The 22,947-nt window shown below is 41.6% G+C and overlaps 1 protein-coding gene across 1 annotated transcript in view; it reads right to left on the bottom strand.

Annotated features, from left to right (window-relative positions):
* The window catches only part of ROBO1 (roundabout guidance receptor 1), an 861,053-nt gene that overhangs the window by 126,450 nt on the left and 711,656 nt on the right, over positions 1-22,947 (bottom strand). The window contains exon 5 of the mRNA XM_064152293.1: positions 15,960-16,117. Coding sequence (XP_064008363.1) covers positions 15,960-16,117 — 158 coding nt within the window. The remainder of the gene's footprint in view (positions 1-15,959; positions 16,118-22,947) is intronic.

The following is a 22,947-nucleotide window of genomic DNA, read 5'->3' as shown; positions in this document are numbered from 1 at the left end:
GCTGAGGAAACCCAAGAACTGAAAAATTATTATTTTTGAAGTGCTGTGATTTGGACTAGACTTTTCATATAACCAGAAGCATCACAGGAAACCCAGTAAGGCAAAACTATCCAAACAAAGTGAAAGAAGCAGAAACGAAGTTGACAGAATGTTCAAAAAAGCAGACCAAAAAATCAAAGCAAATCAAACAAGAAGCTCTAATCACTTACATGTGTTGGAGGCTCCAAAAAAAAAGGGCACTGTTCTTCTCTACTATTTTTATTCCACATTTTTTCTTTTGATTATGAAAATATAATATGTGCAAACTCAGCACATAGATTGCTGAGGTTTTATTGAACATACTTTTAGAGTTAGTGTCATTTTTACTTTGCAAAACTAATTCCTAAAAAAAGCTCCACACACAATAAAGTCTCAGTGAGCAGCTACCCGATATTTAGATTTTAAGTGACAACATGTGCCTGCCGTGGTGTGCAAGTGACTAGGAATATCAAAAATGCCAAGAACAATCACATTTATAAGGTCCACTAGAGACTTGCAAGAACAAAAATGTACTTTTCCCCCTATCTCCCACATGGAGAAGGTTTCAATGTTTGGAAATGAGAGAACTCGGTGAGGAGCTGGGTTTCTTCACTCATACAGACTTGCCATAAACAGTACACTGACTTCTGTAGGACACTGGTGTCTTTTATGCTTTACTAGCAGACATATCACAGTGAGATGGTGATGGTTTGGGTGTTACCCTCCCCTCCTTTGGAAAATCATCCAGACTAGACTCAGTCGATCTGGAAATTGAAGAATGAAGCTTCATATTTACAGCTTAGCACAATATACAAGCAGATATTTACAGCTATAGACAGGAATACACAAGTTTAAAAGGTAATACAAAAATGAAATGCAACAGCCCTCTCAGAAACCAGAGCCTCCAGGAGGGGCTCTCAACCACCCTTCCACTTTCTCCCCACCCCTCTATCTTACCCCAGACTTTGCCTTACCCTCAAGGTAGTTTGGAGGCTCAGCCAGAGGGGTTAGAAAGCAGAAGGATTAGTCAGGCAGGTTAGAGAGAGAAGTTCATGCAGACAGAGCTCAAGAGCAACTGTGTTACCTATGTTTATGCTCTTGTTCTTATACATCTCAGCAAGCCTATGAGTAAAGTAGACATCACCATTGTTTCCTTTTCACAGCCTATAATCTAATTCTTCTCACCAAAATATTCTAGCTAGCTTCAAACTAGCACAACTGTATATAAGTAAATGTAAATATAATTGAATGCAAAGTAAAAATCTTGCAGGTTCAAGAGCCTGCATGGCAGAATCTTGTAACATAGAAAATTTCTAGGGCTTTTTTCCCCCCACATTTAATCTATATGGATTCTAAGTCACATTTCCCATGGCCTGAACTGTACTCTGAATGTGTTTTCTGACTGTACACAGTGTGCATGCATCGCAGTGAGTCCGAATGTATCTGGTTCACAAAGGGCTTTACAAGTATTGTTCTCTGACTATTGCTTTGCTCATCACTGGTTTTGCTCATGATGAAGAATCAAGGAAGGCACACGGCACAGCAGTCCCTAAGTGGCTCAGAAGAATGGTGTCTCCAGAAATGGATTTTTAACTTAGAGGAGGATGTTCACACTCTACATGTAAGGTTTCCATAGAGCCAATGGAGGAGAGAAGAAGAATTAACTTTCTAAATCCTATCTTCATCTTTATTGTGTCTAACATAAGCAAATACTCCTTTCCTGACTGATTGAAAAAACCTATCCAAACAAAACTGTTTCTTTTTCATTAAGAGAATAAAATGAATTAAGAAATAATTTCCCTCCCACATCCATTTTTCATCTGCCTTACCCATCCCCAAAAACCCCAACAACTAGCCCGTCAGCCAAACAAAACAAAGAACTTAGTTCCTCAGCATAATAAATCACCTTTGCTCCTAACCATTCAAACCATAAAGTCCTACATGCTTTGGACAGCTCAAGTAGCCTACTCTGAGATAACAACCACCTGTTTTTTTATTAGTTTTTGAAGAAGCAGCTTCCTAGACTCTATTCCTGTAATTTCAGACAGTCTCAGAGGTTCAAAATACTCAATAAGCCATTTTAACAAGAAAATCCTCATAGTCTAAAGTCCAGGCCTGTGGAAGCCTCAAGACTCAGATATCTAGCACATGCTACTTGCTGCAGGCATTTCTTCTCTTTTACTATCTAGGCCATCAGTTCACGACTAGGCACAAAAGAAATCCATGGAGAATTTTGTCTCCATGAGGAGTTTTCAAATTCCTCCAAGTTCACAGAGTATCTGCAAAAGAACTTTCTGCTTCACTTTGCTTTTATATTGAAAAGCAGAAGTCTGTCTAAAGTTGAACATAGAAAAATGCATATTTAGACCACGTTAAAGGAGTACTTTTCAGAAGGACAGAAGCACAGAATTAAGCAAGTTGGAAAAGACCTCTAGGATCATCGAGTCCAATCTATCACCTAAGCCTTCTAGTTAACTAACCCATGGCACTAAGTGCCTCATGCAGCCTCCTCTTAAACACCTCCAGGGATGGGAATTCCACCACCTCCCTGGGCAGCCCACTCCAATGCCAATCACTCTTGCTGTGAAGAACTTCTTAACATTTGTTCTGAACCTGCCCTGGCAGAACTTGAGGCTGTGTCCCCTTGTTCTGCCATTGGGTGCCTGGCAGAAGAGCCCAACCCACCTGGCATAACCTCCCTTCAGGTAACTGTAGACAGCAATGAGGTCTGCCTTGAGCCTCCTCCTCAGTACACACAACCTTATGATAAACTTCCCATGGTACCAAAACTGGCAAAGACACTGTTCCAGCTCTGGATTTGGTGAAATAATACAGAGAAACCATGAGTATGTTGCCTAATGCCTAACATTTTACGTTGAGTGAAGATAGGACAGCTGAAGCAATGTGATTCACTGATGCAAAGTAATATTTCTAGAAGCTGTGAGTTAAAAAAAGAAGAGCAGATATTCTTATCTGTAAGGAAGCAACACCTTGGTTCATAATGTTAGCAATTAAATGACCATTACGAGCCTTTTAATCTAATACTGAATTAGGATGACTTTCAATTCCAGTAGTTTCATTTAGTGTAAACACAGCCTTTACATCTCATAACCTCACACAGCAGGTTACACTATTACCAAGCATGAGACCACGGGGACACAAGAAGTATGGTCTTCCATGCAAAATATAGCCTGTGATAGCCAGCAAGAGCCTACAGAACATGGTGTCTTCTCCAGTCCACAGACATTTTACACTGGCTTATCCTTTTACCCTTGATCATGATGCTCCTTCACTTTTTGCTAACCCCACAGACAGAGATGCCTACTGAAAAGACACATCACATCAAGGGTGAGCCAATGCACAGTCTACTTTGTCCTGTGCTTGAACCAGCAACCTTGAATAGAAGATTCAGGGTTAACAAAGAGCCATTCAAACACTTAAAAATATTTAAACCCTTAGAACAACGTGGGCCACTGAACATGACTCAAACACTTTAAACTGAGGGTCTTTTTCCCTCAGTGTTTTGTTGCAACAAACATCACACTAATGGAGAAAACATCTTGTCTCCAAAGAAGTATTCTGGACAGTTGACTCTAATAGCTATAGAAAAGGAAGGGAATGTCCACATGGGCATTTTCAGGCCATTTGCTTTGGCTTGGTGCATGAAGACTTCAAGCCAATGCAAGCTCCTTTTTGCCCTTACCCTCAGAGCAACAGAAGCTGTGTGGCCATATTAGTACAATACTGTGCCAGAGTGATCTAGCCTGTCTCTCAGCAGGGCTTATTAGCTCAAGCTTGGCGCCACATTAACCGCTGCCATATGGCTTCTGGTCGATTCAAAGAGTGCACTGAATGAGCTCACATCTGCCTGACAAGTCTGCATAGCTATGCTCTTTAAAATGGCAAACCTGCAAAAAGCTACAAGGAGAGAATCTTGTAATAAACTGGGATTTGCAATTCACGTTTACTCCAGCGCTCACAGAAACACAAGCTGTTGCTATTAACAGCTGTGGTCAGGATTGGAAACTACTTGTGAGTCTGTTAGAGATGCAGAGCTTCATCTCAAAGAGCTATGAAAAATCATGTGAGTATGGTAACACTCCAAATACGATGGAAGAAAAGAAAGTAATAATTCAAAGGTAAAAGTTTGTCCAATATTTCATCTGTTTCTATTAGGTTGGTCTATTAGCTGTTTTTTACAGCCTTCCAAGATGAGCCAACAGAAAACCCCACACAGAATGTACAAAACATATGTTAATCAAAGATTTACATGTGACAGAAAAGAGCTCAGATTAAAAAAAAATGACATGGGAAGTAGCAGCACAGCAGAAGATACCCTAAGCATCCTTTGTCTTCATACAGAAAGTGTGGTTACGCAGATGCGGACACTCAAGACGTAGAGACATAACCTGGGAAAAGGCAGACATGCAGAGAGAACTGAGGAGAAAGATGGAAAAGGTGCCCTGATGATAATGCAAGAGACAACAGAAGCACATGAAATGATAGGCCAGAAAACAAGGAAAACGATGCAGAAGACACATTTTGACTGATTTGTGGAATTCGGAGAGCAGACAGAGTTCAGCAGGAGCAACGAGGACTCTGAAACAGAGCTTTACCGTGTGAGCACAGAGAAACAATGTCACAGTTTGGAAAACCTAAGACCAAGAAACAGCAGGATTTAGAATCGTTCTCACTGTCCTCTGGGACAGCTGTGTGCTTCCAAATTATTTTTCACAATCTTTTACACATTTTTTCCCCCCTTAGGTTGCCAAGTTAACTCACAGCAGCTCCAGTTGTGTCACCAGAGGAAATAATATTAACAGCAGAAGAAATATAAATCATTAACAAAAACTACTTTTGATCCTCAAGGAGGCCACCATTGTTGAGAACAGCAGAAGGAGGAAAAAGAGATAGAGTGGGAAGACAACCATCACTGGGAGTGATAAAAAGAGACAGAATGAAGAAAACAGACTGCCAAGAAAGGAAATTGCTGGGGGGCAACAAATACATATTTGGGAATCAGGGGAAAAAAAATACACTTCTCTTTCTAACCCTCCTGGGGCATATAGGAAATTGCTGCTTGGCCTTTAATCTGCCCCCCCAAAAGAAAAACAATTAAAATGAAATAAAACCCTGAACTGCAGGTACTTACACCCCCTGCCCCTCATCCCCGTTGCTTTGTGTGCAGTGCAGCCAGGCCATGATCTTTCATGCACTCTCCATTGGGCACAATATGTCACCATCAACGTTACATTTTCTACAGGAGTATTCATTACTTTGCTGTGTATTTAAAATGCAAAATTTTGGGGAAGGTAAGATGTTAAAAGATTCAGGGTCAATAAATCAAGGGGATGTCAATTAGAAGGGGGAAAATGGAAAAAGAAAGGGAAAAAGAAAGGGAGAAAGAAAGGGAGAAAGAAAGGGAGGGAGGGAGGGAGGGAGGGAGGGAGAAAGGGAGGGAGAAAGGGAGGGAGAAAGGGAGGGAGAAAGGGAGAGAGAAAGGGAGAGAGAAAGGGAGAGAGAAAGGGAGAGAGAAAGGGAGAGAGAAAGGGAGAGAGAAAGGGAGAGAGAGAGAAAGAGAGAGAGAGAGAAAGAGAGAAAGAGAGAAAGAGAGAGAGAGAGAGAAAGAGAGAGAGAGAGAGAAAGAGAGAGAGAAAGAGAGAAAGGGAGAAAGGGAGAAAGGGAGAAAGGGAGAAAGGGAGAAAGGGAGAAAGAGAGAAAGAGAGAAAGAGAGAAAGAGAGAAAGAGAGAAAGAGAGAAAGAGAGAAAGAGAGAAAGAGAGAAAGAGAGAAAGAGAGAAAGAGAGAAAGAGAGAAAGAGAGAGAGAGAGAGAGAGAGAGAGAAAGAAAGAAAGAAAGAAAGAAAGAAAGAAAGAAAGAAAGAAAGAAAGAAAGAAAGAAAGAAAGAAAGAAAGAAAGAAAGAAAGAAAGAAAGAAAGAAATGGAGAAAGAAAGAAAGAAATGGAGAAAGAAAGAAAGAAATGGAGAAAGAAAGAAAGAAAGAAAGAAGGAAGAACAAACATCTTGAATTAATTTGGGGTGGCACAGAAATAGTGTAGTTTGTGTTAGGAGCATTGCTGTTTTAAAGGGCTAAGACTGTTACTCCTACACGGCACACAACAACATATTTGATCAGGTTTTGTTTCCTTTTTCTTCATTTGCCTCACCTCTGCAATTTAATTGTGGAAGGAAAGGTCCTTTTGCAAATCAGAAAATCATTTTGTCTTTTCTTTCTGTTGTTTTCCTGAATATATGACAGAATCATAGAATCAACCAGGTTGGAAGAGACCTCCAAGATCATCCACTCCAACCTAGCACCCAGCCCTAGCCAGTCAACTAGACCATGGCACTAAGTGCCTCAGCCAGGCTTTTCTTGAACACCTCCAGGGATGGTGACTCCTCCATCTCCCTAGGCAGCCCATTCCAATGGCAAATCACTCTCTCTGGCAAGAACTTCCTCCTAACATCCAGCCTATATAAACAATCCTTTATCTTTTCAACTGATAGGCAAAGTATTTTCTGCCATTTTGTCTTTCCTTCCTGTTATGCCTGAGATCACTTTGAGGTCACCTCTGTAGTTTTAAACTTCCTGAAGCACAATGAGGTTGTAAATGGTCTCCACCAAGAAGAATAATTATGTTCTCTTTGACAATTCAACAACAAAAAGGTTGGGGCAAATAAACAGAATGTCTTCACGTGGATGGTACCTTAAAGGAGGTTCTTCTGTCACAACAGAGGAAAAGAGGCTTTATTTGCAAGTTTTCAGCACTGTGTGTGAACAATAAATACTTTGCATTTGAAGGCAGGAATCAAGAATTCAAGTTACAACTCATCTCAAATGACAGTGTAAGTCACTCAAAACTGTTGATGTCACAAACCACTCAAAACTGTTGATGTCACAAACCACTCAAAACTGTTGATGTCACAAACCACTCAAAACTGTTGATGTCACAAACCAGTCACACACAAAAAAAGGGAATGAAAACTTGTATGAATTATTCATGCTGTAACTTTGATATTAAAAGCCAAAGAAATTTGAACAAGGAAAGATAAATGGCTTCTCAAGCATCTTCTTTTAAAAATCAAATGATCATGAGTCAGGATAAATGCTAGACAAGAGTTAATTCGAAAGAAGGGGAAATTGCAATCACAGTGCTGCACCCAAGTGTCAATGCAAAGGCTTTGCTTTTTGTATTCAATTACAAAGAATTTCTTTTTTAGGTACCAGCATCCTTTTTTTCATGTATATGCAAAATATTTTACCTATTCAAATGTCATATTCAGTATGCATAGCTTTTTCTTCTGCCACCTACACCATGACTTCACGTTAACAATGGGGTACTACTGGTCCTGGAATGGTAGGAGGCAGAAGCAGCTGTGAAATCCTGATCTCCAACATCAGCTTGCTCTGGAGCTTATGAAAGGTATGTATACATTCTCCCACCAGGCAAGCATGCATAATTACAGGCACTCTGACTGCATCCTGATTTTATTGAGGTTTAGTTAATTATGCAAGCCTTGGCCCTAAAATATAAGACAAATATAGAGAGATCCAAAAGTACATGGAAGATGCCCTGTGTAAGCAGAAGATCTACAAAATCCCTTTTAAATGCTTTGTGCTTCTGAAAGTCTGTAATTATTGTCAGTTTTTGCCTAGAGGTATGCTCCAAGGCCCCCACCATCTTGGTAAGATTACTGACATCAGCAAGTTACATGAAGGCAATTGGATATGGGATTCACAAAGAAGATGGAGTAGCAACACGGGTCCTTAAGGGAGGCTCTGAGCAAACCTCATGCAGACAGACAACAGTGACTTCATTACAAACCACAGCACATCAGCCACTTAAATTAACAGCAAAGGCAAATGAGGAGTGTCTTTACAGCACACAGCATGAGGTTTTGCTTATCTGAACTTCCAAATTGTTAGCTCCACACAAGCAGTTGACAGATGACAGATTTGGGTTAGACGGGTGGGAGGAAAAGGCTGGGTAGATGCAAAGGCTGGAGGAAATGGATGGGGAATGAGGTGAAAATTTCACAGCAGTGCACGTGGGCCATTGCACACAGCAGAGGGGACACCATTTGAAAAGTAATGAGAGGTTTTGGGGTACAACAGGAAGAGAGAGAAACGAATGCAGGTGTATTTGAGACAGTCACAGGCTTAAAGCAACTGCTATTTACTGCAATCGCTCTGAACACCCAAGAAGGTCACCGTAAATGGTACTCACAGTCAACGATGCTCCTGCCAACTACATCTAGAAAAGACAAATTTGGAATGACCAAGCCCATAGATTACAGTGCTCTGCAGAAACTAGATCAACTGCACTTCCTCCTCAGCTCAAGGGAATGCAAACTCATAGCTTTTGGCACCAAGGTAAAGTGCTTGAAACAGCTTGCTACACTCTAATGACACTGGGATGCCAAGCAAGGAGATGGCTAGGCTGATGGGACTAGGAGCAGCCCTGTTCTGGTGAGGAACCTAGAAGCACAGAGTCCTGGCTTAGATCCTCACTCCAAGCAGTATTTAGTTCTATGAACTTAATCTGGCATTTCCAAATGCATAAACACCACTATGGGTTGGAAACAGAATGAGGAACTTCCACATCCCAGTGAATTCTCTTCTTTGCCTCACTTGTAGATAAGACCTCTCATCTTCTTCCTCTACTGTGTACTTCCTTCCCTGTACTCAGCACTGAGTCTGCCACACCTTGAGTACTGTGTCCAGTTCTGGGGCCCTCAATTTAAGAAAGATGTTGAGGTGCTTGAACATGGCCAGAGAAGGGCACCAAAGCTGGTGAAGGGGCTGGAGCACAGCCCTACAAGGAGCAGCTGAGAGAGCTGGGGTTGTTTAGCCTGGAGAAGAGGAGGCTCAAGGCAGAACTTACTGCTCTCTACAACTACCTGAAAAGAGGTTGTAGCCAGGTGGGGATTAGTCTCTTCTCCCAGGCACCCAATGACAGAACAAGAGGACACAGTCTCAAACTGTGCCAGGGCAGGTTTAAGGTTGGACACGAGGAAGAAACTCTTCACAGAAAGAGTGATTGGTCATTGGAATGGGCTGCCCAAGGAGGTGGTGGAGCTACCATCCCTGGAGGTGTTTAAACAGAGACTGGATGAGGCACTTAGTGCCATGGTTTAGTTAATTAGAAGGGTTAGATGATAGGTTGGACTCGATGATCCTAGAGGTCTTTTCCAACTTGGTTAATTCTGTGACTCCGTGTCTCAGTTCCAAGAGGAGAGTCACACAGCCTCTCATGATGCAAACAGAACACTTTTAACACTGGAAAAATACGTTTTAGTTTTTTCAAAGTGAGAAATTAGAGCTACTCGCTGGGCTGCACTGAAGCACTTCTTTGCAGCTACATATATTACAGGAGAGATTCTCAATTCCACAGTAACCCCAGGAGAAAAATTAACTAGATGAGCAGAGAATCATGCTAGTTCTGCTCTGGACTCAGGATAATTGATTTTCAATTCCACAAATTAGGTTAAAGATAAGCATTTGCTTCACATGCAAAGACTCTCAGTCCTCCTTCATTTGTATTATATGGAGAGGGATTAGCCACACCAAGCATATGCTTTCATACTGTGGGGTAAAGAACATACATAAGAAAAAGCATGTTTAGCTCCAAGGCACAGAGAAAAATGTTTTTTTTTTAGACAACATACTCAAGAGAAAAACATTTTTTGTGATGATTCCTTACTAGATGCACCCTCAGTAGATATGTGTACACTGAAGAGCCTACAGTAACTTTAACTTGCACTAAAACTGAGCAGTCCTGAGCTGTGCTCAAAGAAAATACCTATTTCTATAATTCTTATCACAGATAGCTGTGCCTATATCCTTACTTCCATTTCTTCTTTATTCCATATGTTACTGTTTATAACCTGAAGGACATACACATTTATTTCTTTTCAAAGCATGTCTACTTGCCCTACAAATGGACCACAAATATGCAAAGACTACTTTGATTTTTATTATCTCACCTACATAAACATATCGATTTCCTTAGCCCTATCAGGATAAAATTGTGTTCTCTTTTTATTGCATTCCAAAGGAAGTTGTGCTTTAACTTGGATCTTATTTAACTGCTATTTATCTACATCTCTGACAGGAGCCAAGCTACAACCACTGTTTCCCCAGCATCTTTAGTCCTTGGTCTGTAAAACCCAGTTCTCCTAACTCAAAGATCAACATTGTCATTGCAGATGAGAAAAGAATTAAAGCTTCCATATGTTAAAAATAAGGTTGCTTCATGGATATATTGTCTCTTTCTAAAGATAGTGGCTGGAGAGCAGCCAGGAGGAAAGGGACCTGGGGGTACTGATAGATAGTAAGCTGAAGATGAGCCAGCAGTGTGCCCAGGTGGCCAAGAGAGCCAATGGCATCCTGGCCTGCATAAGGAACAGTGTGGCCAGTAGGACAAGGGAGGTTATTCTTCCCCTGTACTCAGCACTGGTCAGGCCACATCTTGAGTACTGTGTCCAGTTCTGGGTCCCTCAATTCAAGAAAGATGTTGAGATGCTGGAACATGTCCAGAGAAGGGCAACAAAGCTGGTGAGGGGCCTGGAGCACAAATCCTATGAGGAGAGGTTGAGGGAGCTGGGGTTGTTTAGCCTGGAGAAGAGGAGGCTCAGGGGTGATCTTATTACTGTCTACAACTACCTGAAGGAAGGCTGTAGCCAGGTGGGGGGTGGCCTCTTCTGCCAGGCAACCAGCAATAGAACAAGGGGACACAGTCTCAAGTTGTGCCAGGGTAGGTATAGGCTGGATGTTAGGAAGAAGTTCTTCACAGAGAGAGTGATTGGCATTGGAATGGGCTGCCCAGGGAGGTGGTGGAGTCACCGTCCCTGGAGATGTTCAAGCAAAGCTTGGATGAGGCACTTAGTGCCATGGTCTAGTTGACTGGCTAGGGCTGGGTGCTAGGTTGGGCTGGCTGATCTTGGAGGTCTCTTCCAACCTGGTTGATTCTATGATTCTATGATATGAATAAAAAAGGGGCTGTATAGCATCATCCCTTATTCCAAAAATCTAAAATCTTAATGTTTGTTTTAAATCTCTTGTCGGAAGGAAAAGTATTCATATGAAATATCTTAAACAGTCTTTGATGCTTACAGAACATGTAAAATGGCAATGAGTGAAAGAACAGCAAGCTTTTAAGAATGGAAACAACTGGAAATGCTTTACAAGTGGAGCTATGAAAGGTACTTTCATTGATTAAATGCCCACTGGTATAACATACGTATTTAAACCCAACACATAGAGTTTGATGTTTCCTGAGCTGGTAATTTCATGGCTTAAAGAAAGAGAAGGCAACACCTGTAAACTGTATTGCCTGAAATTTACTGCCACTGAGCTGATGATAATTTTGTCATCAAATGAATGTAGGTGTTGATTTTAAACATAGATGTTTAAATGAAAAACTTGATTATTATTTCAGAAGGTTGATTTAAACATAGAATGGAAGGGGTTGGAATTGGCCTCTGGAGGTGATCTAGTCCATCCTCCCTGCCAAAGCAAGATCATTCAAAGCAGGCCAGACAGGAATGTGTGCAGACAGGTTTTGAAAGTCTCCATAGAAAGAGACTCCACAACCTCCCTGGGCAGCCTATTCCAGTGCTCTGTCACCATCACAGCAAAAAAGAATTTCTGATGTCGAGGTGGAACTTCTCATGTTTCAGTTCATAGCCATTGCTCTTTGTCCTATCACAAAGCACCACTGAAAAGGGACTGTCTTCTTCCTCTTGACACCCACACTTTGGATGTTTGTGAACATTGATCTGATCTCCTCTCAGTCTTCTCTTCTCCAGACCAAACAGCCCCAGCTCTCTCAGCCCTTTCTCCTAAGACCATTAACTGTCCTCGTGGCCTTCTGCTGGGCTTTCTCTAGTATCTTCCCCTCTTGAAGTGAGGAGCCCAAAACTAGACAGAGTACTCCAGATGTGTTCTCACCAGGACAGAGTACAGAGGGGCATAGAACCTCCCTCTACATGCTGGCCACACTCTTTTTAATGCACCCCAGGATATCACTGGCCTTTTTGGCCACAAGAGCACATTGCTGTCCCATGGATAACTTATTGTACACCAAGACTCCTTCTCTATGGACCTGCTTTCAAGTAGGTCAACTCTGTATTGATACTACATGGTGGCCACACTCTACGTGCTGGCCACACTCTTTTTAATGCATCCCAGGATACCATTGGTCTTTTTGGCCACAAGGGCACATTGCTGTCTCATGGATGACTTATTGTACACCATGACACCAAGGTCCTTCTCCGTGGAGCTGCTTTCCAGCAGGTCAACTCTGTACTGATACATGTTATTTATTATTCCCCTCCAGGCATAGGACTCTACCCTTTTGCTTATTGAACTTCATTAGGTTGCCCTTTGCCTAGCTCTCCAGTTTGTCTAGATCTCACTGAATAGCAGCACAGCCTTTTGGTGTATCAGCCAATCCTCCCAGTTTTGTATCACCAGCAAACCTGCTGAGGATACACACTTCTGTCCCTTCATACAAGTCACTGAAGATGCTGAACGAGATTGGACTCACTACTGACCCCTGAGGAACATCATTAGCTACAGGCCACCAACTGGACTCTGTGCCACTGATCACAACCTTCTGAGCTCTACTCTTTAGCCAGTTCTTGATCCATCTCATAGTCCACTCTTCTAACTCATATTTCTACAAGGATGTTGTGGGAGATAGTGTAAAAAGCTATGGTAAAGTCAAGGTAGACAACATCCACTGCTCTCCCTTCATCTACCCATTCAGTCACACCATCACAGAAAGCTATCAGAGTGGTCAAGTGTGATTTCTCCCAAGTCAAGCTTCTGAATTAGTATAGTTTTTGCCCAAGCGTCCTTTAATACATTGACAATTCCATCTTCCAATCTCTCCTTGACTCCCAGCCACTAGCAAGATAATGCAGATGGTTACTGCAAAGCTGTTGAGATGTTCATCTGAATGCATATTCATCTACTTGGCAAGATCCTGCTCCAGCTCTAAGTCCATGCAAATCTGCATGACAATGTAGCTTAGTTCTCCTGCAGCCAGGATATTAATGGTGCTGCTTAAGACAATGCCAGGCAAATGGGAGGTAAATGAATGCAGCTGAGCTAGTGGCTATCACAGCAACATTAATTTACACCTCTGAATATAGGCCTACATGTGCATCTATGGCTACATCAAACCTCATTTTCATTTCTGTGTTTTTGGAAGCAGAAACTGCTAACAGAGTAACTCCACCAGTTGCCATGGTGAATGAATACCATGCAGGTGAACATTGGGTACAATCACCAAAAAAGAAAACCAAACTGAGGGGCTTCATTCCATCCTAAGCATGGCTTTAATAAATACAGGTGGCACTGCCAGTCGGTGATAGCTGCTTTTGTTCTGAGTATGTCTTTGTTCTGGCAGCTGGGAGAAGTTTCCATGTATAAAGAAATGTACTTAACAGGCAACACCTGAAAATCCTTCAAGATAATGAAATACAGCAAGAGAAAACTGAAGTTTAGAAAGCATTTTCTGGGGGGGGAAAAAGAGAGAAAAAAGCAGCATTGGAATCTTCTCTTTATCTCAACTCAATTGACTTGTCACAGCGAGGAGATTTGGAAAGGAAATTACAAGTCCTTAGCTGGTATGACTGGAGGAATTGTGTTAATAGTCAGCAATCAGTATGGGTTCTGTAGGGTACTTAATAATGTAAATACATGCAGAGCCACAAGTACAGAATGCCTGAGCTTTGTCTTGTTTGTGAAACACAAATAGAATAATGGGCAATTTCCATCTCAAATGAAAATGTGTGGGTTTTTTTTTTATCTCAGGTTGCTAGAGTTTAAGTGTTCTTCCATTTAAAAATTCCCTCATTTCAGCATACAGTGGAGGTATATAAAACTGTATGTGCTTTTGAGGCTGTTTTACAGTAGTGACTCTCCCAGTAGCAAAATGCCAGTTCTAGGCCACTCAATTCAAGAGAGATGTTGAGGTGCTGGAACAAATCCAGAGAAGGGTGACAAAAGATGGTGAGGGGCCTGGAACACAAACCCTATGAGGAGAGGCTGAGGGAGCTGGGGGTGTGCAGCCCGGGGAAGAGGAGGCTCAGGGGTGACCTCATTGCTGTCTACAACTACCTGAAGGGAGGCTGTAGCCAGGTGGGGTTGGTCTCTTCTTCCAGGCAACCAGCAAGAGAACAAGGGGACACAGTCTCAAGTTGTGCCGGGGCACGTCTAGGCTGGATGTTAGGAGGAAGTTGTTGGCAGAGAGAGTGATTGGCATTGGAATGGGCTGCCCAGGGAGGTGGTGGAGTCACCATCCCTGGAGGTGTTCAAGCAAAGCTTGGATGAGGCACTTAGTGCCATGGTCTAGTTGATTGGCTAGGGCTGGGTGCTAGGTTGGCCTGGATGATCTTGGAGGTCTCTTCCAACGTGGTTGATTCTATGATTCTATGTCTATTTCATGCATAAAGTAGAATAACAGTGACATAGAATCTGTGTAAAAAAGGATTCTGTGTAGTATGTGCTTTAAGAAGATACATTTGTGCACCACATAGGAAAGATGTAAACAGCTATGAGGTCCCCCCTGAGCCTCCTCTTCTCCAGGCTAAACAATCTCATCTCCTGGATGTTAGTAGGAAGTTCTTCACAGAGAGAGTGATTTGCCATTGGAATGGGCTGCCCAGGGAGGTGGTGGAGTTGCTGTCCCTGGAGGTGTTCTAGAAAAGCCTGGATGAGGCACTTAGTGCCATGGTCTAGTTGATTGGCTAGGGCTGGGTGCTAGGTTGGCCTGGATGATCTTGGAGGTCTCTTCCAACGTGGTTGATTCTATGATTCTATGTCTATTTCATGCATAAAGTAGAATAACAGTGACATAGAATCTGTGTAAAAAAAGGACTCTATGTAGTATGTGCTTTAAGAAGATACATTTGTGCACCACATAGGAAAGATGTAAACAGCTATGAGGTCCCCCCTGAGCCTCCTCTTCTCCAGGCTAAACAATCTCAGCTCCTGGATGTTAGGAAGAAGTTCTTCACAGAGAGAGTGATTTGCCATTGGAATAGGCTGCCCAGGGAGGTGGTAGAGTTGCTGTCCCTGGAGGTGTTCTAAAAAAGCCTGGATGAGGCACTTAGTGCCATGGTCTAGATGACTGGACAGGGCTGGGTGCTAGGTTGGACTGGATGATCTTGGAGGTCTCTTCCAACCTGGTTGATTCTATGATTCTATGTCTATTTCATGCATAAAGTAGAAGAATAGTGACATAGAATCTGTGTAAAAAAAGGACTCTATGTAGTATGTGCTTTAAGAAGATACATTTGTGCACCACATAGGAAAGATGTTTTGTATCACCATCTTAGCAGCGCATACATCACTTGTGAACTCCATTTTTCATTGTCATTTCTTCAAGCCATTTGTGCTCACTAGCTTATTGTTTCACATCTCAAAAAATAAAAGCAGCATAGTATTCTTATTTGAGATGGTGCTTTACTTGCTGCATTCAGCAAGCTACAGATAGAAATGTGTAGGATGACAACTCTATCAAGAGAAAGGTTGAATTGAAGAGGGCAGGATAAGTAATCATCTCTAGAGAAACATGACTGCATCCCCAAAGCTTTCTTAACTTCTCTAATACAACTCACACCTTCTCTCCACAGATTGCTTTCAACAAAGTCACAAACAGTCTCACTCAGACCACTGGCAGTTCCTCTTTCCAGAAGAAGAAAGCAGCTATTATGGGTTGCAGAAATTTGTAGGTGGGTAAAAAAAGCAAGAAAATTATGGAGCAGTGACAATATAATGAATTTCATTTCCACAAGATTCTTAAATCCTCTGAGGAAAAGAGGGACAGATCCTAGAATGTACAGCATGACAGGATGCTCACGCAGTCAAGAGACTAATAATTTAGGTTAGTTGATTTCTGTGTTGTTTGAAAACTGTTTTGTACTTACTGTAATTCTCTCATCTTTGTCGTCTAGAGGGGTCCCATCTTTTTTCCATGATATAGTGGGTTCTGGGTGACCTCTTGGGGGCTGACATTCCATCACTGCAGGTTCACCCACAGCTACCATTACGTCTGATGGATTTTGTCTGAAGTCATCCCGCAGAACTGAAAGAATGAAGAAAATTAAGTTACTTAATTACCCAACAGTTCATCAACAGCACAGCAAAGTGTTTTGGCCTTCAATGGTCCCTGTTATCACTTTATATTAACAACCAATTCAGTTAACAAATTTCATTTGGCATCTGTGGATGATCTCTGGTACTTTCGTAGAATCACAGAATCAAGCAGGTTGGAAGAGACCTCCAAGATCATCCAGGCCATGGTCTATTTGATTGTCTAGGGCTGGGTGCTAGGTTGGACTGGATGATCTTGGAGGTCGCTTCCAACCTGATTGATTCCATGGTTCTAACTCCCCAAGCCATGTACCATAGACACTCACTACTAAATAACTGTTTGGTTGTTAATGCTGCTGCAAAGTGTAGTGTAATTTATTGTTAGGTATTAAGGACAGTGGATGTATTTGCAGATTGGCAAGTACAGTACTGACACCAAATCCTTCTGCCCAGGGAGGTGGTGGAGTCACTGTGCCTGGACGTGTTCAAGCAAAGCCTAGCTGAGGCACTTAGTGCCATGGTCTAGTTGATTGGCTAGGGCTGGGTGCTAGGTTGGCCTGGATGATCTTGGAGGTCTCTTCAAACCTGGTTGATTCTATGATACTCTCTGTAAGATCTTTCATGCTAAGACCTTTTCAAATGGTCTGAGGGCAGACAGGTCATCTGCTTTGGGACAGAGGTGTACACCTTTCTCACACCTACTTCCTGAAATCCTACATAATCTAAAATGAAAAGAGGGAGCAAAAATAACTTTGGGGTTGTTGGTTTGGAGGCTTATTGGCAAATAGCTCTGTCAATCATCAGTTAAACTGTCTATTTGTTCTCATGTCTGCCTTATATTCTACCATTCAGTAGATACAGTCACAGGTCTATGTGTCCAGCTTGACTCTTTATAACATGACAGGAAAAGTTATCTGTAATATAATATGGAAAGTACCAGATTGATATATAAAGGCAGATGGGAACCAAAAGCAATAAATACTGAATGTTTTACCACTGTTGTAAAAATGGGATACAAGTCCCAAAGAACATCTGTGCACTAAGAAGACTGAAGTACATTAAAGATCTCACCAGACATCATCTGAATTTACCAATTCCCTCCCATACAGAAGTGCTTCCATTTCAAATAACTTAATTATTGACATTTCTAAATGTTCAGCATCAGGAGATACTCATGCACAGAAAAAAGGATAATCAAGGGTAAAATCTGTCTGTCAGTTTAACAATACAAACTAATACAACAGAATGATAGGACTTAATGGAAAAAAAATAGGTTGGGGGTTGGTCTCTTCTGCCAGGCAACCAGCAACAGAAAAAGGGGACACAGTATCAAGTTGTGCTGGGGGAGGTCTAGGCTGGATGTTAGGAGGAAGCTGTTGGCAGAGAGAGTGATTTGCATTAGAATGGGCTGCCCAGGGAGGTGGTGGAGTCTCTGTCCTTGGAGGCGTTCAAGAACAGCCTGGATGAGGCACTTAGTGCCATGGTCTAGTCGACTGGCTAGGGCTGGGTGCTAGGTTGGACTGGCTGATCTTGGAGGTCTCTTCCAACCTGGTTGATTCTACGATGCTATGGAATGGACTTCTGCAGGCCACCTGGTCTACACCAAGATGCTCCTGAACGAATGTGTTCTCCTCGATGAACTAAGTCTCTCAAACAGACCTAGCCTGGAATGTTTGTTTGAAAAGCAGAACAAGCAACATACAAATGAACAGTCCTGCCCCCCCAGGCACCTATTCCTTGGTGCACAAAAAACAGAGCAAGTACGCTGCATCTATGAACAAATAATTTCTCTTGCTTAGAAGCAAAACACATGGATATTTCCCTTGTATGGATTAGGAAAAATTGAACATGTTTTCAGCTGAAAAAATATTCCAGGTTACTTGCAGAGAAAACAATATCTTTTCAAAAAGAAGAATGATGCAAATTTTGAGGTAATCAGAAAGGTAAGTCAAAACACCAATCCCTTAGCTTCCCTTCTGGTTTCAACAAAACCTTATTAAGATTAATCTGTATTCTCTTAGAGCTTCCTGTGATGGTTTGGGTGTTCCCTGCCCCCCCCCACTTTAGAAATCACCCACACTAGTCTTAGCCAGTTCTGGAAATATGAATGAAGCTTAAGCTTATATTTACAGCTGGCATAATATACAAGCAGATATTTACAGTACATACAGAAATAGACAAGGTAAAAGGTAATACAGAAACACAGCAGCCCTCCCAGAAACTTGAGTCCCCAGGAAGGGCTCTCAACCACCCCTTCACCTTCCCCCTACCCCTCTCCACCTTACCCCAGTCCCAAGGAAGAATGGAGGTTTGGCCAGGGGGTTAGGAAGCAAAGTGGATTAGTTCAAAATGGAGAGTGAGGTTAGAGAGTAAGATGCAGCTCAGCCAGCAGCCTAAGTGAGAGTGGTTATCTATGTTTTTATTTCTTGTTCCTATACTTCCCAGCAAGCCTATGAGTGAAGTAGACATCACCATTGTTTCCTTTCACAGCCTGTAACCTGGTTCTGCTCACCAAAACATTCTAGTCTGCTTCAAGCTAGCACACATCCTTACTACATTCCTCTAAATACCAATGCATCAAAACTGCATATATCAAATTACCAGGGGTATGGGAATGTTAAAACACTACTCACATACTCTGAAAATCTTATATATAGTTCTTCAGTTTCTAACAAATATGGCATTAGTAACCAGATAAAGTGTCTTGTGTTCTCAAGCAGCCAGTGAGCCATCCAGATTCAGTAAATACATAGCATAATTGGCTAGGCTGATACTGCTTCTGCTGAAGTCAAAGAGTTTTTTCTGTTTAATATAGATCCAATTTGGTTTGGAACCACTGGTCTTATTACTGACTTCTTTTCTAACTTCTTCAAACTGAAGAACAAAGAATAAGAAACAGAAGTTGACCAAGTTACAAAAAAAAAAACCCCTCACCCCATATATCCAGTTCCCAGTGCCAACAAAACATGAAAGTGCAGCAGAGTTTTTTGCTACACCACTTATTGTATTGCAACTCAATAAAAAGGGTGTTTTGACCATACAAGTCTGTCATTACTGCTGAAGACTGAATCACTTGGATAAAACTAAGAGATATATAAAATCAATTGCCCTTAAGTTATAAAAACAAAAATCAAATGAAGTGATCTCAATAAGCCATAACTGTTTTTCTTGTCTAAAAGACCTCATAAATCTAAGAGGAAAGCCTAGGAAATAGCACCTCAGATGGCTTTTAGCACCTCTGTAGCAACAATGAAGTCTAGTACACGCACAATAAAACCAAATCACTTCAGTCATTTCTACACTTCTCAGTGTTAGATCAGTTTTACAATCACAGCACCTCGTCTGTAAACCAAGGCATTTCAGAAATGAACCAATGCTTAACAGAGCTCCATAGGAGGACATCCAAGGTCCAGGCAGGTCATAGTTACATCAAAACAAGTTGGTCTGGGTTTGTTTCATTTTTTTTCCATTTACAAGGAATTATTTTGACTCAAACATTACCTAGTGAAATGCTAACAAAATGTAATCCCTCAGAGGTTACTCCACAGATAGTCGTCATGCAATTATTTTTGCAGCTGTAAAGCAGATACAGCCTCTGGGTTTTTTTTTTGCCTCAGGCCCTGGCAATCTTGCATGAAGTTATAAGTTTAAAAGTTTCTTCCCTTAACAACAAATATATATATATATATAAAAATTTTCTGTCCTTCATAGTCAAGGCTCACTGTAAATTAAGATTACATTTCCTTTTGAAGATCATAGAACCATAGCATCAACCAGGTTGGAAGAGACCTCCAACATCATCCAGTCCAACCCAGCACCCAGCCCTAGCCAGTCAACCAGACCATGGCACTAAGTGCCTCATCCAAGCTTTGCTTGAACACCTCCAGGGACAGCAACTCCACCACCTCCCTGGGCAGCCCATTCCAATGCCAATCACTCTCTCTGCCAACAACTTCCTCCTAACATCAATCCTAGACCTCCCCCAGCACAACTTGAGACTGTGTGCCCTTGTTCTATTGCTGATTGCCTGTGAAAAGAGACCAACCCCCACCTGCCTATAACCTCCCTTCAGGTAGTTGTAGACAGCAATGAGGTCACCCCTGAGCCTCCTCTTCTCCAGGCTAAACAACCCCAGCTCCCTCAGCCTCTCCTCATAGGCTTTGTGCTCCAGGATATAAATATACTTTGTAATCCAGTACAGCACATGCTTCTGGTCACCAAAGGGTCAAATCTCACCACATGTATCTCTTTCTACATATATGCAGCTGAAAAGAAAATGGATATATTAAAAGGATGCCTGCCTTATTTTATCTTTTCCCTTTTACAACCTCCCATTTTTTACCTTTTTAACAAACACAGCATAGAATCTTCATAGAGAGAAACTTCCTCTCCCACATTTGTGACATACTAGAGGCAAAGCTTTCTAAAATTAGACTCTTAATATTTTCTAAAATATAATGAATAATGATTGCAATTATTGTCACTGCATAGCTAGGACAACTCCATGATCTTGCTATGTGAATTCTGAACTCCTGTATTTGTGCTGGAAACATTTTTTTTCTACATTTGCTGGTTCAAGAACAACTTCTGTAGCTTTTAAAAATCAGCTATTCATACAGCTATTTAATATTGTGCACTATGCCAGAGACCTGGAACACAAACCCTGTGAGGAGAGGCTGAGGGAGCTGGGGTTGTGCAGCCTGGAGAAGAGGAGGCTCAGGGGTGATCTCATTGCTGTCTGCAACTACATGAAGGGAGGCTGTAGCCAGGTGGGGGTTGGTCTCTTCTCCCAGACAACCAACAATAGAAGAAGGGGACACAGTCTCAAGTTGTGCCAGGGGAGGTCTAGGCTGGATGTTAGGAGGAAGTTCTTCACAGACAGAGTGATTGGCATTGGAATGGGCTGCCCAGGGAGGTGGAGTCACCATCCCTAGAGGTGTTGATGAAAAGGCTGGAAGAGGCACTTAGTGCCATGGTCTAGTTGATTGTCTAGGGCTGGGTGCTAGGTTGGATTGGATGATCTTGGAGGTCTCTTCCAACCTAGTTGATTCTATGATTCTAGAGCTCATGCATTCACAGGTGGTATTACTTAAGAACTGGAAATAAGAAAATCTCCTGAAAATGTTGATTACAGCTTGGTCTAGTACAGATACTTTCAGCTAGATCAGGTCAAGGCAGCACATCAAAACATATCCAGGATCCATTATCATCCAGTGAATGAAGGAAGAGAGAAAAATGAAGATATTTTGAGTTCAGTTTCATAATCAGATCAAGACAATCTTAAACCACTTCAGTTCTTATAAAAGACACAATGTAGACTTGCTTCCTGAGAGCCCTCTTTCATTGTCCCAGAGATTCTGCAAGTCTGTTTGCTAAAGACAGAGCATGAGTCAAAGTATCACAAAATCATATTACTTTTTCAGCATCAAGATAATTCAGAAGTTTCTTTGTACTGCAGCAGGTGCCTCAAAAATGAGTGTGTGGGTGTGTGAAATAAAGAAAAGCAACTTTCATTCCTCCTCATATTGCTTTAGAAAAACAACTAGACCCCAGCTAATAAGCAACCTTCCACCAGGCAAACAAAACCATGCCAACATCAAACTAACATACTAAAGCTGAGCAATGAAATCTTAATGGCTCAGTGCCCTGCCTTCAGGCTAACTTTGCTAAAAATCCCATGTAATAGATTTATTTCATTTTAAAAATACCCTCCCAATTACATTACTTTAATTCCTCTAAATATATAACAAATAGTTTGCAGTGGTTTGGGTGTTCCCTGCCCCCCTACACTTTGGAAGTCACCTAGAATAGACTCAGCTGGCTCTGGAAATTTGAATGAAGCTTATATTTACAGCTAGCTCAATATACAAGCAGATATTTACAGTATATACAGTTATAGACAGAAATAGACAAGGTAAAAGGTAATACAGAAACACAACAGCCCTCCCGGAAACCTGAGTCCCCAGGAGGGGCTCCCAACCACCCTTCCACCCCTCTCAACCTTACCCCAGCCCCAAGGAAGAATGGAGGTTCAGCCAGGGGGTTAGGAAGCAAAGTGGATTAGTCAAGAGAGAAAACAGAGAGGCTAGAGAGAGAAATGCAGCTCAGGCAATGCCCCAAGAAGAAGCAGTGCTTGATCTATGCTTGAATTCTTGTTCTTACACATCTTAGCAAGCCTACGAGTAAAGTAGACATCACCCTTATTTGTCTCAGAGCCTGTAATCTAGTTCTCCTCACCAAAACATTCTAGCTAGCTTCAAACCAGCACATTTCAATGTTTCCCTTTTATTCCACAATGAAACAGCAGCATTACAAAGAAAATTTCCATATAATACTGACTCTGACTAATAAAGTAAGAAGAACAAAACAACAAAAAATGTACAAGGAAAACAAAAAATGGGATTCAAGAGTTCTAAACCCACAAATTTATAAGCAAAGAAAAACTAATTATTTCTTAGACATGCTATTCAAAAGCTGAACAGTTCCTGTAATCTAAGACCAGCAACGTTCCCTCTTCCCCACTACCTACTGAACTTGTAATTCAAACTTACCGAGGCATAGTAAACACTTCTGGCATCCAAATATATTATGTTTGTCTACTGGAACAGTGCTTAATTTGAATTAAAATCAACTTAAGCATCAGGCAGAGCTGTGGTATCTTGCTGAAAGATTTTGTTGGCATGAAATTCACAGAGTTGTCAGAACATCATTTTTACCAGATGCATGCCACTAACAGGAAAGTGGCATAGCACCAGTTATGTTAGAACAAAAAATGCTTGCCTGATCAGATTTAAGTCAATACATTACCAATAGGTACTTTAG

Source organism: Pogoniulus pusillus, chromosome 12, assembly GCF_015220805.1.
Source record: "Pogoniulus pusillus isolate bPogPus1 chromosome 12, bPogPus1.pri, whole genome shotgun sequence".
Lineage (NCBI taxonomy): Eukaryota > Metazoa > Chordata > Aves > Piciformes > Lybiidae > Pogoniulus > Pogoniulus pusillus.
This window is presented reverse-complemented; position numbering and strand designations above follow the sequence as displayed.